This window comes from Nylanderia fulva, unplaced genomic scaffold (assembly GCF_048542155.1).
Source record: "Nylanderia fulva isolate GAGA-0341 unplaced genomic scaffold, ASM4854215v1 Scaffold19, whole genome shotgun sequence".
Taxonomy (NCBI): Eukaryota; Metazoa; Arthropoda; class Insecta; order Hymenoptera; family Formicidae; genus Nylanderia; species Nylanderia fulva.
This window is the reverse complement of record NW_028190161.1, coordinates 291,009-309,584: the sequence shown is the minus strand read 5'-3', so window position 1 is coordinate 309,584 and position 18,576 is coordinate 291,009. Positions and strand designations below refer to the sequence as shown.

The following is an 18,576-nucleotide window of genomic DNA, read 5'->3' as shown; positions in this document are numbered from 1 at the left end:
CGAATTAAATCAATGTCAGAGAAAATTAAAAAATCTTTCAACTTACATTATCGTTTTAACAAGTCCTTTTCCCCGATATTTCAAGTGTGTGTTGCGAAGTCTGAATACCAAATGTCAAAATAGAGAGCGTGATGTATTTATTTATTACCAATGTTTTTTCTAAATTATGATTCAGCAAATTTTTTAAGTATGTCAAAATAACTACTGTCTAACAATTCGGTGTCTGTATTTAAATTAATTCCATTTTTCTGTTCTTTAATGTGGATCATTTCAGATATTAGTCTTTTATGGTAATTCTTTTCATGATCCATAATTTTAATATTGTCCCAGTCAAATGTATGTTGTTCGTTTAGAATGTGTTCCGTGATAACCGAATGTCTAGCAGAGTCTAATTTAATATTATTTTTATGTTCTTTAAGTCTCGTTCCTAACTGTCTTTTTGTCTGTCCGACATATGTGGCGTCACAATCGTTGCAATTCAATTTATAAATAACGTTAGAATTCGTGGGGCAATTATTTTTTGATTCTGTAACGGAATGTTAATTTAATGATTTAACTATTAATAAAAAAATTTTTACATCTTATTTATTTGCTCGTTTAGTTGGCCTACTATATATGATTGTTTAATTTTGTTTAATATATAATAATATATCTAACTATTAATTGAGCCTTTCAGAAATCAATTCTATTTTCAATTGATTTGAGTTATTAATATAGTACGTAAACATTTCAATATGAGAGTCAGCCTCGTCTTTTATTGAATCTGAATTCGTAATCAAAACTTGGAGTCAACAAATTGAGCGACAATTGGAAAGCTCAAATATCGATCAAAAAAAATTTTACTTATCCCATTTTCATTAGCAAAATATTATTCCGCGAAACCAATTTCTAACGCACGACATATATATATATATTTTTAGACTAGTTTAAACCTACAATAAAAATATATCTTACAATATATTCATTATTTGTACGATTCATATAAAATATTTCAAATAAAAATTTTATATCTCATATCTATAATTTCTTTAATTTAAAATATACGAATTTTTAAATATAATGCAAAAGTTATAAAGATGTTTTAATATGACACCGGAAAGTGGTTTGTGTTCTGGAATTAGCATACTCTAGTTACATAAAAATGATAACATGGTCCGAGAGAGGAATGCCCTCGGTTTTTTTATCAGATTTTCTCAACGTTGCAAAATGCATCGGTACACAACCTGTTATTATCTTATCTGCACGTAACGTATACACAGAATAGGTTATCTGCATCCCCTCTTTATTATCAGGAGATGCACGCGATATATGATCACACGATACAATGACATCATCACACACGTAAACACATATTTGAAATTCAACAAAAAACTTGACTAAATTAAATTTAACAAAATGTAAAGACAAATATATATAAAAACATATTTAATTAATATAATTTAAAATTATATTATTTGGCTAAAATAAAATTATTTTCAAATAAAGCATTAATTTGCTTCATATTAGAATATTTATTCTATGAATATCATATATTTTTTGAATTTAATATATATTATATAATGCACGCTATATATATATATATATATTTTTGTTATATAATTTTTTAAAACGCGCTAAGAGTAATGTGTACACTGTACGTGCATAATTCAAATATATTTATAGCATTATGTAGCGAAACAACAATATCATTCCGTAGCAGCAATAAAATGTCAAATTGTATGCAGTAAAAAGTCGTCCTAAGCAAAAAAACATGGTAAATGTGATCGCGATAAAGAAAATTGTCGGTCGATGGCAGCCAGTCCGTTCCTTGTCTTGTCAGCTCGGCACAAGCAAGATAAATGGCACGAAAACGTGAAACGTGGGGAATACAGAGGAGACAGAAGTGTGAAGTGTGTGCGCGCCCAGACAATTCACAAAAGCGTAGAAAATCGATAATCGATACCCCCCATTGCAGTTTTTCTCATCTCGCAACGCGTGCCTCACCAAGGTCGCCGTCAGAAAAATTCTTTCCCCGTTAATCCGCAATCCGAAAAAGTTTTTCAAAATAAAAAGCTAAAGCTCCGCGACTCGAACAATGACAGGTTTATATGTATCAAGAGAATATGTGTATTATAAAAAAAATCAATAAAAGAGTATCAAAAAATAAATCTAAATACCTTACAAGAATTATTATTGTAAAATACTTATGTCAAAAGAGAAAAATGCATATAATATAAATTTAGATTTCTCCGGAACATATAAATCCACCACTGATTTCCATGCCATGAAATATGCAATTAGAAAAAAAAAGATTGCGGACTAGATTGCTTGACAGAATCCAATGGCTTATTTGAATTTATTCTTTTTCCTTATTTTCCGAGAATTCGAATTCTTTTCCTTATTGTATCGTTAAATGCATGAATCAAGAATTTCAAATGCGTAAATTGTTACATAAGTTGTTCATATAACACAAGATGTTCAAAAGTTATCAAATCGTTACGAGACAAAGAAATAAATCATTTAATATTCAAAAATTTCAATTTTAAAGAATTCGACGTGTTAACAAAAAATCGATAAAGGTCAACTAGCTTTCAAGTTTAATTTAAATCGCTTTTATCATTAACGCATTCTTAATAAAAAAAAAAAAAAAAAAACGCTCGATATTCATCCGATAAATAATTTATTCATTTTTTGTTAAACTATTACGCGTAATGGCTGCTATATTAATTATCTGCGTAAATCATCTCGTTACTCAACGATTACAGAAGTAAAAGCTATCGCGTCACATCACGGACGGCTGATCAATTTAGAATGGACAAGGCAGAAAATGCATCCGACCATATATTACTTTATATCACGATAAATGTTATCCGTGCATGCTCTAAAATAAGCGATACAAATTATCGATGATTAAAAATATACAAACGAAACACATTTTAATAATTGGAGTAAATAATTTTCATTATTTATATAGCAATAATATGTATACATATTATATATGTATATAATATAGGTATATTTTTTATTCTGAAATTTACTTTTTGTTTTAGATCGATATTACATTGGACTGTTAATAGATTATGAATTTCGCCATTGAGTCCTTCGAATTTATTGACAAGTTTATTTTCATGAGAATCTCTTTCGGGGAAACGAACTTTGCGACCAAAGCAACCTTGGAGGCGAGGAATTTCGCGGCAGCCGTTTTAGCTGCGATTTATTGTACCTCCTTCGAGGTGGCTTGCGAAGCTAGAATACGACCGACCTCTGGACTGAGTGGGAAAAGAAGGCCTTAGATCGCGATTGCAGTAGTCGGAATGATCACAACATTCGATGCCATCATTGGACAGCATACTGGTGCACCAGACCGAGAATTTGGCATCCGGAAAGAAGCTCGTCTTATTGTAACACCTGGGAAAATAATTTACATAACGAATATTGCCGCGAACCAGACCTGCGGCGAAATCACGTCGCCGAAAAGCGTCCTCCTCCATGTCTGCTGTAAAGGTGACGTAACATATTCGTAAAAGTCTCAGACAAAACGTTTAGCAGATTATTGAGGGTAAGATTCTGACAATGAATATAGTGTCTGATTGTAAGAAATATACGCAGACACACAAAAGTGCTAATAAGATAGTCTTTCAAAATTATAATTGAGTATATTATATGAAATTTAATAAGCTGTAGAAAAGTGAGATTAGCGCACACCTAGATCTGATTTTAGCCCTGTATTTTAATTATAATAAAAATAAGTATTTTATTTTACTATTTGTAGGGAGAAAATATTATCTTGATATTTTTATAAGCTTTATGCTCTCTAAATTACTTTTAAATCTAATGTATTACTGCTTAATTGCATATAAATAAAATAAAGAGAAGGCACACACAAAAGTCAGAAGGCATGCGAAAAAGAAGACAGCACTTCAATCTTATTTAACACACTCTCACAATCTCAAGGAAAATGCTAAAATTTTAATATACATAGTTTGCAACTGTAAAGACTGAACTATAAAGGGAATTTGACACAAGATGCACTTGTAAAAGATAGATCAACAAGATAATACTAATGAAAACGCGAGTCTAATAAAGCTCAATGTTTTTGCTCGCGAATCTCATGTCAAGTTCCTCGGTGTTTCTCGATATAATAACGGATTGAGTGGTCAATGTATAATACGTTCTTGGGGAAGTTAATACGAGAAAACTACAAGTTTCGCGGAGAGGTTACTACGAGAGGCAGGAAAAATATTTACAAAAGCCACCCTTTCAGGCAGGTCACGCTCTATCGGAGTTACTACTAGGGATAGTATTGTCATTAAAGAGTGCAGAGAAGAGAAGACTGTGGCAACATGTTATCGGTCCTTTCCGAGTGTACTCAGAAGAACTTCCGGCGGACGATGAGCTTGTAAGTAAGAAAATACAGGAGAAGATTGCCTTGAAACGACTACAAGCTCCGTAGGTGGCAAACATCTCGACATCATCGTTTTTCGAATATTATTATAGGCAAACGCATATTGCGCTCACATTATCTTACCTTTCCAAAGTTATTCTCTCGTTCTTTATTTTTTATCATTCGGTTCTATATTTATCTCAGACAAATTTTATCACTCTAATCTCGAAATTGGAAATTATTTCACTCTTTATAAATAAATTTATAAAAATGCATATGTATATAATCAACATTAAATAATATAAATAATATGGGCGTCTGCTGCTTGGGGAAAAAATACGGAAAAAAGAAGTATACGAAAACTCTAATAAAAAAAAAAGCTAAAGACTCTATATCACACTTATCTATATCATTTGTTATACTGCGCGCATAAAACGAAATACAACAGCATTTAGTGCAATAATTTGAACTTTCGTGATGCAATATGACAGTAGATATTTTTTCTATTTTTCTATCAAATAAAACACGCGATACATAATATATTGAGATTGAATTAGCTGAAATATTTAGATGGTAACAATATTTCTCTCTCGTTTAATATACGGAGAACGTCCCATAAATTTTGACTTCATTCAATTCTGTATTTTATTTGCTCCAGCGACAACGGGACTCTACAATACTCCACTGCGATTCAAGAAACCGCAATATAAAATAGCCCGGTGCGTTGCGCTTTATTAAACGCAATGAACGACGAACGAGATAGCGCAACACGCATCCGCGAATACGCAAGTAGTGCATCGCGCGTGCACGTCTGCGTGTTGCAGCGTCGCGCGAAAGCTTTCCATTCTTCACACAATATATAATGCATATGGCGTTATACGAATATAGAAATCTACACAGTGTCCCAAAATCACTGGATGATATTTTAGAAAACAAAAGCACTTCCAAATTAAGAAGTCTAAATATATGCACAAATAGTGAAGAAAATGCGTTTGTTTTTTTTTTTTTTTTTTATAGATGTATCAAGTAAATTTTGTATAATAAATTATTTCAATTTTAATTAATAAAAATATATAATTAAAATAAAAATTGTCCTAAATAACGAATTTATATTTTCACTAAAAATTATTAGATTAATATAGTTTGCTTCTGAGATATCATCAAATGATTTTGTTGATATATTTTATACATATGTATATATACACAGATGACGGTAGCAAGAGCGCGACAGAGAGCGTGCCAGAGCAAATTTGAAATTATAAAGTGCAAAACATAGCCATGTACATTGCCGGAGATCATATATATATGTCTGCGTGTATGTGTGTGTGATGAAATTGATATTATTCCGATTATAAAGAATAACGCGATTTAATGAATTTCTTAACTATATGAAAACACTCTAACTGGTTCTTGAAATACTTTTACTTTATTAAATGCTAGAAATGATAATGGTCTAAGAATAAGTTGAGCATGACTTCTTTTGCAAAGTTAATATTTTTCCTTTTCTCTTGCAAATACATGAAATTAATGAAATATTTATTACAATAAAAATTTTTGAATTTATTAATAATGATTCGTTTTTGGTTGTACGTATAAGAAACTGATTATTATAATAAGTTTATATGTGTATGTCATTTTCTCTGAAATTTAAATGACCAAAAAGATTACATAGAATATATATTTATAAAATTCAATAATTATAAATTCTTTAAATAAATAATGAAGAAATGCAATTAAAATTTATTTTTTTTAATATATTTTATCTTATAGCAATTAAAAAATACAAAAAAATTTGGTTATATTTTTTAGATTTATATAAAGGTATATAAATAAAACCGACATATTTAATATTAACTGAAAATATAAGTTTATAAACAAAAGCTTGAGAATTTCAGTAGTTGGCAAATTTGCATTACGAAACTATTGGATGGCAGAACCACCCCTTTAAATAGTTACGTGGATTAGGTCAAACTGGCTTCAAACTTGAAAACAGTTCCCTTGTGTCATGTACACAATTGTGTTCTACATCTATTCCTGTTAATTTTAGTTTATACTTAGTTCTCATTGAATCTTGTATATCGCAAAATAATTAAAGATTTTAATGATCGATGTAACAATTATATCTCGTATCTCTCCAGCAATGTACTGCTCTCGTTTCGTTTATACAGTACGGCATAGATTGACAATAAGAAACAATTAATACAAATTCTAGAAATAACGAAAAATAGTGAGAAAATATATTTACAGCATATTGCAATAGTATAGTATAGTATAGTATAATAAGAGAAAAGGGAAAAAAATAGAGACAAAGAGAGAGAAAGAGAGAGAGAGAAGGGTGCAGCAAAAGCCCGTGCCACCTGCAGAGTTTTCGTAACTTCCAAGATCTGTTTTGGAACTGTACCTTCTTTGTTGCGAGGGTGCAGCGGAGGTTTCAGATCCCGATTGCAAAAATCCTCTTTATTGCAGCATTCGATGACGAAGCTCGTGTTTCGCGAGTCGCTCGTCATGCAGAAGATGAGCGGCTCGGGCTGCGACGGCGGCAGGTGTTTATGCACGCACCTTCAAGCCGATTTTGCACCAGTTTCAAAAAAACAAGACGGGGAGAACACTCGGTGTGCGACGCGTTCGCATCGGGGCACGAGATATCAAGGGGAGCAAGAGAAAACGTTTCGTGCGGTTTTAAGTTAAAAATATGTATATATATATATATACGCGAATCGGAAAATCCGAACCTTTCGTAGCACGACAAAAAGATACACAGAGAGAATTTTCTCTTAGAATTTACCCTGAAAATCATGGTAATCGTGGACAAAATTGGAAGAATTTTATAAAAATTTCTCTGATTAATATTTACCACAATAAAAATAGTAATATCTACCAGAATAAAATATAAAATATGTTCGATGAATTTTATGTACATAGTAAAATTTACTATGTACATATTAATATTTTTTATTGTGATAAATATCAATCAGAGGAATTCTTATAAAATTCTTCCAATTGTCCATGATTACCACGATTTTCAAGGTAAATTCTAAGAGAAAATTCTCTCCGTGTATTTGCGCGCTTTTAAAGGTGCCTTTTCATACGCAGCATGCTGCAGCAGCAAATCAGTCACGTAATCAAAATTTATTAGAGCATATTTCTTTCTTTCTTTCTTCTCTTATTATTTCGAAGTTAAAATTACGATTTTTGCTTTTATATTCTTTAATCTATTTTATTCTTAAAATCCATTATTTAATTAATATAATAATAATAATTAGAATCAACTATAGTTGCGTGTTCTTCTGTTTTGATGCATTTGCAATTGAATTTCACTAATAACTATAGTATGCTGCACATGAAATGGTACCTTATGACTGTGCTCCGAATCCACCTTCGTTTTACCGATACAGCTTCTGTGCCACTTTTTATCCGAACACGTTCAAATGCTCCATTAACGAGATGAATGTTTACAAGCTGGATCGATTGTATAAAGTATTCTCAGGATTTTATATATAAGTAGCTAAGCTGTTTAAAAAAAAATTCTATTTATTCGTATATGGTTTTCTACAAATTTTTGTATTTCCAGATCTTCCGACAATCTAAAATTGATATTAATTATTTTTTATTTAATCTCAATTATTTTATCGTGCTACCGAAAGAATTTCCCGACATTCAATTAAATTTAATTTGCCTATTGATATTTACAATTGTCATTTCAATATTCATTATTATTATTCTCAATATTTCTTTTATTTCACAAGTCACATTTGAAAGTGATTAATTATGTTTGTATTTTGTAATCTCTACGTGTGACATAATTTAATCTCTTACAGACGAAATAAAAGAGTGTTTGTGCGTTATGCGATTTAACGAATTATGTAAGCTGTGTAAATATACGCCCGTCGATTAACAACCGGATAATGAAACGATAAAATTATGCGAAATACGTAATAATATATATATACGCGCCCGTTAGATTATTCCGCATCGAAATTCACACACGGATGCGAATGCTGTCGATATAGGGGATAGGATCACTGAGCAAAAAAAAAAACTCTAGCACAAAATTGAAAGAGAAATACTAAAAAGAAGGGGAGAAAAAAATTAAACGGGAGAAAATGCGAGAGTGAGGTCGGGTTGGTAGTCGGGAGGAGCAAGAGATAAAATTCGCAACACCGTGCAACTCAACACACTCTCGTGATACCTGACATGTGGGGGTAGCCAGTAGTAGAGGTAGCGCATATCTTCCTGATTCCTGAAATTCTGTGTTATACTCCTGTCGAAATGGCTTCGGAACATACAAATACAACGGTATATGTATATGTATAGCGCAGAAGCCTCGCGTCGACTCGCGATGCGAGTCTCTCTCTATCGATCGGGCTTGTTCTACTACAGTAACCCCGACGAACTCGAGAAAGGGACAATCTCGATTCGTCGAGAGAAATGTGAGTCGAATCGCCTGAAACGATCCTCAAAGCAGGCACACCTCGTACATTCTCGAACAAACCGAAATCGGCACAGCAAAGAAAATGTGAAATTGTATGTTAGGGAACAAACGATGAACACTATGATGCAATGTGTTAGTCGGAATCTGTCAAACTCGACTATTCTACGGAAAAAGCGCAATATTCCACATAAAATCGTCTCAAAGGATGTGATTTTTATTTACCCATCTTTCGTATCGTTTCAAGTTATAAATAGAAAGAGTTCTTTCATGTATCTAACACGTGATATATTTATAATATTCATATTCTCAGTTCAATGTTAAAAAAAAGCTTCCTCAGATTTGGATAATTTAATTCACAGTTTATAGTCACTCAAAGGCTAAATCTGGTGTTTAATTATTGCCTTATGTTTTTCATATAAAGATATCAATATAATTGATTTCACATGTCAACTAATTAAAGCACAAATATCAATTGTATAGGCGGAAAGAATTTTCTCTTAGAATTTACCATGAAAATTATGATAATTGTGAGACCATATATGGTATTGAAAGAATTTTATGAGAGTTTCTGTGATTAATATTTCCCACAATAAAGAATATTAATAATATGTACACAGTAAATTTTACGTACGTAAAATTGATCAAACATATTTTATATCTTATTGCGATAGATATTAATCATTTTTATTTTGGAAAATATTAATCAGAGAAACTCTTATAAAATTCTTTCAATATTATATTGTTCCACGATTACCATGATTTTCAGGCTAAATTCTTGTACTATCAAGTTATGTATTTTTCTTTTCAAAAAATTATTAACTTTTTTTTTAATTTAATGGAGGGACTCAACTATTATTTAAAAGAACACGAAATGAAACGCAAGTAGCCGGATCTTAAATGCCCGGAATAGTTTCCGTAAATTTTTTTTTCAGATGTATATATGTATATTATATATATGTGTATCGTCGTCGCGCGGGAATTTCATTCGCAACATATGCAAATCGCACTTCGTCGCGTCAAGGTGAGCCACAACACGATTCGAACGCTATGGATCTCATGCAAACTGTGTCGGGCACACGAAATCTCTTGGACAATCGGTCATCGTATGTATCTCACTGACGCAAATGCTTCCCTGATTTGCGTCCGATCGCGTGATAATTGATTTCGTCGGACGAGCCTCCGAATTACATTAGCGTGCGTGAAACGCCAGAAACGCAAAAAAAAAACCGGAGTCGAAAGCTGCGTTAGCAGTACTATGTTATTAACTGTTCAACAATGTGATCTCAGAGCAAAGATTGAAGTTCGTCAAGTTTATCTTTTAACACAGAAAATAAAAAAAAATAAATTAATTTTCTACAATTCAAATATTAAACAAACATATATAATGTGCCTGCAAAAAGATAACATGTTCGAAAAAAATGGAAATAATGCAAACCAAGACCAAACGCATAATTAATACCTTGACCCTGCATTTTTTTATCTCGTTCCTGAAATTTATAGAAATATCCACAAGTATAGAATTTGTTCTCGATTTTTAAATGCTAACAAAAATGTAGAGAAAAGTCCTAGTATACATATAATAACGTAATCATTGTAATAATGCAATGAAAAAGATATTATGTTGAATAATAATACTGTTTTAAATTTAAATTAATTTGCATTAATGTTATATATACATATTAAATGTGCAATATTCTTTATAATTGCTGTTATTTGGATATATGAGAATAATCGTGAATATATTAAGCTCGCAAAAACAATAACCGGCGAACTCTTCGCACGTTTTACAAGTAAAACTATTGTCGTGCCTAATACTTTCATACGTTCATTTCCGATTAAATGCAATTCTCAAGTGAGTAAGAATGAATATATTAAAATCATTACGTAGTAAAATGACAAACATCAGGGTTCAAAACAGAATAATTCTCCAATTCATCTCGTTAGGATATTCATCATTATGTCCGTTTTTTGAAAATAAAAATACATATGCATGTATGCATAAATGTTTGACGAATCGATATAAACGCGCAATTAAAGACACGTATTTTTAGCACGTGATTTAATAAAAATTAGCAATTCTGCTTTACGCAGGGCATTTTAAAAAAAAACACAAAATTGTAAAAATATCCACGCGCCATAAAAAATATAAAATACTATGCAATTCCGTCCGCTTAGGATAACGCTACTTCATTTATTTTTTTTTATTTTTTTTTTTTGTTATTTCAAAAGTCACATGCTGTACCCACTCGGTTTTCGTTGGGGGTTAGTTCGATGACGGTATGTTATGATGTATATAGGACGGTTACACACGACTCTATGCACACGTATATAGAAACAGAAAAAGCCCTCGTCGGTCGCGAGCCTTTGGAAGAATACCTGAAGACAACTCGGACGTGTCGGGAGATAATAAAACCGGGTATAAATTCAGGTTGCAGAGATCTTTATCGCAGCAGATCCGCGAGCGATAGATGCCCGGCTTGCTGTTGCAGAAATGGGGTGCTTCCGGCGGCAGCCACTTACTTCGGTCGAGGCACCTTTCACAACACAATTCTAAAGTTTAATCCGGAAAGCTCGCCGCACACGGCTTCGATCGCATAAGCCGAAGTTATCAAACTTTATCTCTTTCCTTATACGATATAATCTACGTAACTATATATATATATATATTTATATCATTATCCAATCAATTTAATGTAATTGAAATTTTCAATCGATCAAATATAATGAAAATTTTACATACATCCTATAAATTTTTATTCCTTTACCTCTTTCTCATTTTTTTGAAAGATTAATAATAATTAAATAATTGAAATTAATATGTATATTTTATACATATGAAACGATAAAAATATATATACTTTGCACTCCATTTTACCTACTTAAATATATAAAATAGAGACAAAAAAGTAATTACAAGTCCACCTTCGACTCTGATCTACTTTCGCTCGATCGACATTCCATTTCAATTTTTCAACGTGCGCGACGTGGATTCACACTTAACAAAGCAACACTATCGACAGATTTTGCATTTATACGATCGTATATGTAAAACTGCCTCGAGCTTTCACATTACAGCCGGATCGAGTAATCTCGGTCGCGCTATTTTCAATACGATCTTCAACCAAATTATCCGAATTATCCGTCTGGCGCATCAAGCATTTAAGGGGCCGTCCACACGTCTGCGACCTCAGATCATCGAACTGTCTCGGTCGATCTTATCCGATTTCGAGAATGATCGAAGCGTTATTATAATATAAATTCGTTGCTGTGTTTTTGAGACTTCTCCAGGTTGTGTATTTGTAAAATTAAGTAATAATTCAGAGAGCGACGCTAGGTTTTCGAAGTTGACTGATATTACTACAATTAATATTCAATGATCCAATTATTTATAAAAATAGATAAGATAATACCTAATATTAGAAATTAAAAGTTTATGCAATGCAGTGACCCGAGCGCAGTAGGAGAGCAAATGTTTCCATCCGAGAGAAATGGAAATATAAATGTAGCTCTAGATATAGATAATAAGCTATTAAATGTGTAACGTTAGCCATATTTCGAAAGATATAATTGTGCTAGAAAGATGAGTCATATAAAAATTGTTTCATACATAATAAGTCTCTGATATATTTATAACAATATTAAATAAGAACGCTATCAACTAACTAATAAAAAAAGCAATTTGTAATGCTTTATATTAACAAAAGAAGAAAAACCATTCGCTTCAGAGTATATATAAGAATAAACTCGGAATACCTCAAATTAATTTTGGAAACTAATTGTAACCAACAATATTATATAATTTTAAGTTAATAATATCGATCCAATATTAAAATTACCAAACTTTCTTTGATGAACTTTCAGTCTCAACAAATATTTATCCCTCTTTAATGATATAGGAAAACTTTATGTCGCACACAATAGAATATACGTAATTGGAATTTTATGTATCAATTCAACATTAAACTGTCATCCTTTGGCGATGGTGCACCACGAGACATCGTCCACGATAAAGAAAATGTCGATCTTTACAGAGTCGAAGGTCGAGTTCATAGTGCGTTTGGCACACGCGCATTGCGTTATCTTGCCAACTTTTGACCTCTCGATCGTTGCTGATATTCCCAAGCTTTTCCGAAGCTACCGCAAAATTGAGATAAACACGCTTATACATTATTTCCATAATTAAGGTAACTTAAGGTAAATTAAAGGCAGCAATAAAATTGTCATCTCAATGAGATGACATAGCATGAATAAAAGTTGTAGACTTATAAAATTAATTTGACGATAGTCAAAACATTTTTAACAGAAATTTAACAGATACTCAAAGAGTGATCATGAGAAAATTTAAATTAAAAGTCTGAATTTAGTAATTTAATATCATTAAGAATGGTTTAAGGATGATTTATGTTAATAGAGGGAAATTTATAAATCGATATAATAGAATGAATTTACAAAAGTATAACGTACTCTTTTTATAGCCGCACTTTAAATCATTCGAAATAAAAAATAAAATCAAACTTATATCATGCAATATGTTTTTGCAGAAATTTGAATCATTCCTCGCTTTTGTTTACTTTGATTGAGGAATGAATCTAAAGTAAAATATTTAAATTTTCTATTCTTTGTGCGAGCATTAGAATCTTTCATTTCGCACAAAAATATAAGAATTAAATTTCATAAAGTTAGTGTACAATTAGATTATTAGTATAATTAATATAATTTGATATCATAATTATATATTCTTCAAAATAGAGGAAATCCCTTGCACATCCCGTATCTAAATTTTATAAAAATACATTGAATTATATCGAATAATGCGCTTCTATCTATGTTCATCCAAGATATTTATTTAGCCGATTTATCCCAGAATGATCGTCGAAAGTGCATCGTGTAAATTTGTTCTCAAGAATTTTCTTTCAAGACGACAAGATCTCAAAAAAATGCTAGATGTATATCACGAAAGTGTCACCTCATTTGCCAGAACTAGATTGAAACTTGTACATATGTATATGGCTACCCCCACGTATACGCGAGCAAGAAACTTCCTCGATGCATTCGAGATCGATACCGCAGGGGTGAAAGAAGGAGGGAAGGTACCATCGAATTTCGCCCCGAGTTCGCCCTGCGATCGATCGCGACCAGAATTTCCGTACTTCGGTGTGTATAGCGGTTCGAACTTGAAATCTCGCCACGCATCGCATTCGGTAACGTTACCAACGCGACGACCGGCCGACAACAATAATTCGTTTCCGCCGAAACGAGCGCTAATCATGGTCCGGGCGAGGAGCGTGGGCTGGAAAACCGGCTAAACGTTCGTTCGTGGAAACCACGACGAGGGCATCGATCGCGACGTTGAAGCGAAACCACCGAAGGCCGTCGTTTGATACGAAGACTGCGTGGTATTTTTCGCGGATAGTGACCTGAACCTTCAAACGCACGAGGCGCATGTGTGAGAAAATATTACGTAAGAAACATGGAGAAAAAGAATTAACTACCATAGTTCAATTTTAGCTGTCCATATATTACAACCTGAAATTTAGTTATGCCTAAATTTCGTGTGTATATAATATATGAACAGTTAAAATTTAGCTATGGTAGCTAATTCTTTTTTTCCGTGAAGCTCTAAATAAATCGTCGTGTTTAGTCCATTGGTGCATAGTCTTTGAGCAATAAAAAAATATATTTTTCTCACAGATCTTTAATTAAAATTTTATCTTGAATGACAAATTATGTGTCCTATAATAAAAAATATAGAAATAATAAAAACTGTTAAACTATTACTGTATAGAAAAATGAAACTTTTACGAAATTCAAAATTTGTAATAATTTTTATGTAAATTCTTTGAAATATATTAACAAAAATATAAATTTTAAAATACAAAAGAAAAAGAAAGAGAAAAATATAAATATACCATATAATGTTCTTGAAAAATTATAAATCACATTTTAAATGTAAACAATTTTGCATTATGTTTAGGCATTAATAAACTAATTAATTATTAATAAAGAAAAAATGAAATCAGAATTAGAAATAAGATAATAAAACTGTAAATAATAATAAGAAAAAACATTTGAAACAAAAATGTCTAGCTGAACAAGTCTGTCAGTTTTATATTAACATTAATTATGTAGAGACAAAAAGCGTTGCAACGCTTCCATAAACTGTTATTCGTTCACATGATAAACTTATACCGATAACGAGAGTGAAGTCGATAACGAATCGATAATGGATCTTGTTTTGCTGCGAGCTAGCTTAGAAAATCTACATTAATATTAATGTCATTGACCGGTCACTAACAAGCCAGACGCTATAATAATTATCGTCCAATTCATTATGAAACGTCAATACAATATACCTATTTCAAACCTTTCTCTCGAGACAAAACTCGATTTTAGCACTCGATTTCTCCTAACTAATATTATAGTTATTTTGCAAAATTGTCCAATAATTTCACATATCTAAACAATATATATAGTGCACTGAGAATTAATAAATTGAGTGCAATTTCTCAGAAGCCGGAAGTTTGTCGACTTCAATCGAATGTTATCCACATAACTGATAAAAAATCTGCCGATAACCGAGAAATGCATCAATATATATAGAAGGGGGTTGCGATTTTAAATCGCATATATTTGTCAATAAAATCCACGTGCAAATCTTACCTCCGAGCATACGTGATAATGCCATTTTCCAAGCTCGTACTGGCGAAACAATAGCCATCAGTTTCGCACGTGTAATTGGTTTCTTGGCAAATGTCACAATAGCACTTCAGGTATCCTGAAAAACAAAAAAAACATTATATAATTTAAGTTATATGAACTAATCAAACTAAATTTTTCATTTTTTTAATATTTGAAAATTAGATTGTTTCCAGTGAAAACTTTATTAGACGCTATCTTTCTTCACATATCCGTTTTGAGATTTTAAATTTTCAATTTTTTAAATATTTTTCAATTAACAAAATGTATTAATAATATAGTCGCAATGTTAATAATTATTAATAACAGATTTAATCAAAATTTTATTTTTGCAGCAGATTGTTATGAATTATAATTACATGCTAATATCGTAAAACAAGTATTAACAAAAATTGTCACTCTTTTCGTGCATTTTTATTCGCATTTGTATAAGAACTTTCCGGATTCTATGTAAATTGATTTACAAAACTACTTTTCAAAAAGTTTTTATCATGTAATTCTTTTGCTTATTATGTGTTTATAAATCAATTAAAATTATAATATTTCACAGTTTAATGGTTATAAAAATTAAAGTTAAAAATTTATTTCAAATTAAATACTGTCAAAAAAGTAAATATATATATTATATACATATATACATATAATATATATTAACAAATGTAATTACTTTTTATATAATTTTTTAATCTTTAATATTAATTATGATAATATATGATTTGTAATACTATATGGAATATAACGAGCAAATAAATATCCATATAATTATAAATGTAGATGAATTAATATATTTTCTCATTTTTTTAACTACATATTTTTATCTTGCGACTAAGTGCATGACTTATTTGATGATATCGAATTCCATAGGTAAAATAAATTTCGCAAAAGAGCGCCTGCATGCGTCGACATGAAATGGAAGAAATATGGGAAGAAAGATATTATCGTGAAACGCTATACGGCACTTATCACAATTAAGGGGCAGTTTATTTTACGATAATATAACATGGTCGTGAACTTCGCAAATATTGATGCGCAATTTTTAAAATACATTGAATAATTGTCAATCGCAATTACTTTGTGTGTATGAGAGAGAGAGAGAGAGAGAGAGAGAGAGAAATTAGCATTTTTATATTTTAAAAACCATTGTAGCATTTTTAAGAATGCATAAAAAGTTAAAAATAAAAAAATTTGGAAACCAAAATATTTTATTCCTAATACAGTCAATTTTACAATATCTATCTATTAAAAAAAAGATTAACCCAATAATATTTTAAACTAATAATAATATGAAGATTTACGAATCAAGTAATGAAGATCTATTCTTCAGTTATAATTTTATATTGTATATAAATGTGTTATGTATGTTAAATATAAAATTACACAAATTAACATACTTTTTTTTATAAATGCAATTAAAAACAAATACATTTTGCTTATAAATTTTTGACTTATGCATGTAAGCATTATGCAATTGATCATTTTATAATGTAAAAAAGATAGTCTGTCATATTAATTTTATTTTATTGAATTATAGAATTGAATGTAACAAATTGAATAAACTGACTTAAGAGCCTCATTAAAATTTTCAATTGCGGATTTGATAAGAATGAGTTTAATTTAAGTCATTAAAATACGCCCACATTGAATGGCCTCGTTGCTTATCTCTCTTTAACTAAAATATTAGTTTTCTTAAAAAACATTTCTATAATATTGTATACAGCATTAGTTTTCAAGCCTTTTATATCAACAGTTACACTGTAATTATTGCACAAAATAAAGTATGAATCTTATATAAACTCTAATTATTTGTAATACTGCCAGAATTTTACAATATATCATAAAAAAATTTTAATTAAAAATATGTACTATTAATTAATTAATGTAGATAATTAATTAGATAATTAATTTAAGTTTGATTTAATTAGATAACAAAATATGGATAAAAACTATTGAATGATATAAAATAGATTTGCTATTATAGGTAAAAATTATATGCATATGTTAATAAACATATAACAAATTATGATAAAATAATGTAAATTTCAATTTTTCAATAAAAAGATTGCTGTTTTTAGACATTTATTAGTAATTTACTAATAAATTAGGCATTTATTAGTAAATTAGTAATGCATGATTGCATAATTATTGTATATATATCTAATATACATTTCAATTTTTTAATTATAAAATGAGTAACCACGCACAGTATAGGAAAAATACTCTATTGATTAATAATTAATTCGGCATAATAGTCATGACATCATTGCTATTTCTTTCTAGCTCTAGTTTACAATTCAACAATAATATGGAGAATGCAGCCACGATCTCATATTTAGTATTCGTAAAACAAATACGCATTAACACGCAAAACAGCATTCATATTTTTACTGAACATTTAGAACGAAATGCGTAAGATTTTGAACTTAAATTAAATATTGTGAATTGAATATCGATGAAATATAAGTGTCAAATAATTATTAGGTAATTAATTTCAACATTAAATGTGAGATAAAAGTATATGTATAGGTCAAAGTATGTTCAGTTCATGAACACTTCTGACGCATAATATCAATTGATAAAAAAATGACGCAGACGATATTCACATAATCACGATCAATATTATGCTCTTTTTTAGTTACATGGAATTTTACTCCATCAGTATAAGATTTTTACAATATTAATACTTAATAAATCTATATTAAATTTTTTAGCTAGAAAAAATTTACTTAAAATTTTTCTACACACACACACAATATTTATGATATATTCTGTACACTAATTATTGTTGGCTGTTTTTTTTCAACAAATTCAAAATTCCAGTAAGTTTAATATCGTATTAAACGTTTGTATCAAAAGTAAATTTTATTTGTTATGTATGTATAAATTATGCGTCGTGTGTATTGGCTGCCTTTTTTTTTTAGAACAATATGGTTTTATTATGATATCTCGTTGGCTAAATTGTAAGAGGTATAGGTCAAAAATTATTTATGCGAACTTGGCACTCGACTTTCCAAAAATTACTTTTATAATACGGAAAATCACACACACACACACACACACACACAAATAGCATTATATTACTACACAC

The 18,576-nt window shown here is 30.3% G+C and overlaps 1 protein-coding gene across 7 annotated transcripts in view; it reads right to left on the bottom strand.

Annotated features, from left to right (window-relative positions):
* Positions 1 to 18,576, bottom strand: part of babo (TGF-beta receptor type-1 babo) — a 44,984-nt gene that overhangs the window by 19,127 nt on the left and 7,281 nt on the right. For 4 of the 7 annotated variants that reach the window (XR_014924516.1, XR_014924515.1, XM_029309044.2 and 1 more), the window contains exons 2-3: positions 15,456 to 15,570; positions 3,203 to 3,387 (exon numbers count right to left, since the gene is read on the bottom strand). Coding sequence is in view for 2 of the 7 variants with exons in the window: in XM_029309044.2 (XP_029164877.1) it covers positions 3,203 to 3,387; positions 15,456 to 15,570 (300 nt within the window). In the remaining 5 variants the exon portion in view is untranslated. The other 3 variants (XR_014924517.1, XR_014924518.1, XR_014924519.1) reach the window with 3 other exon arrangements.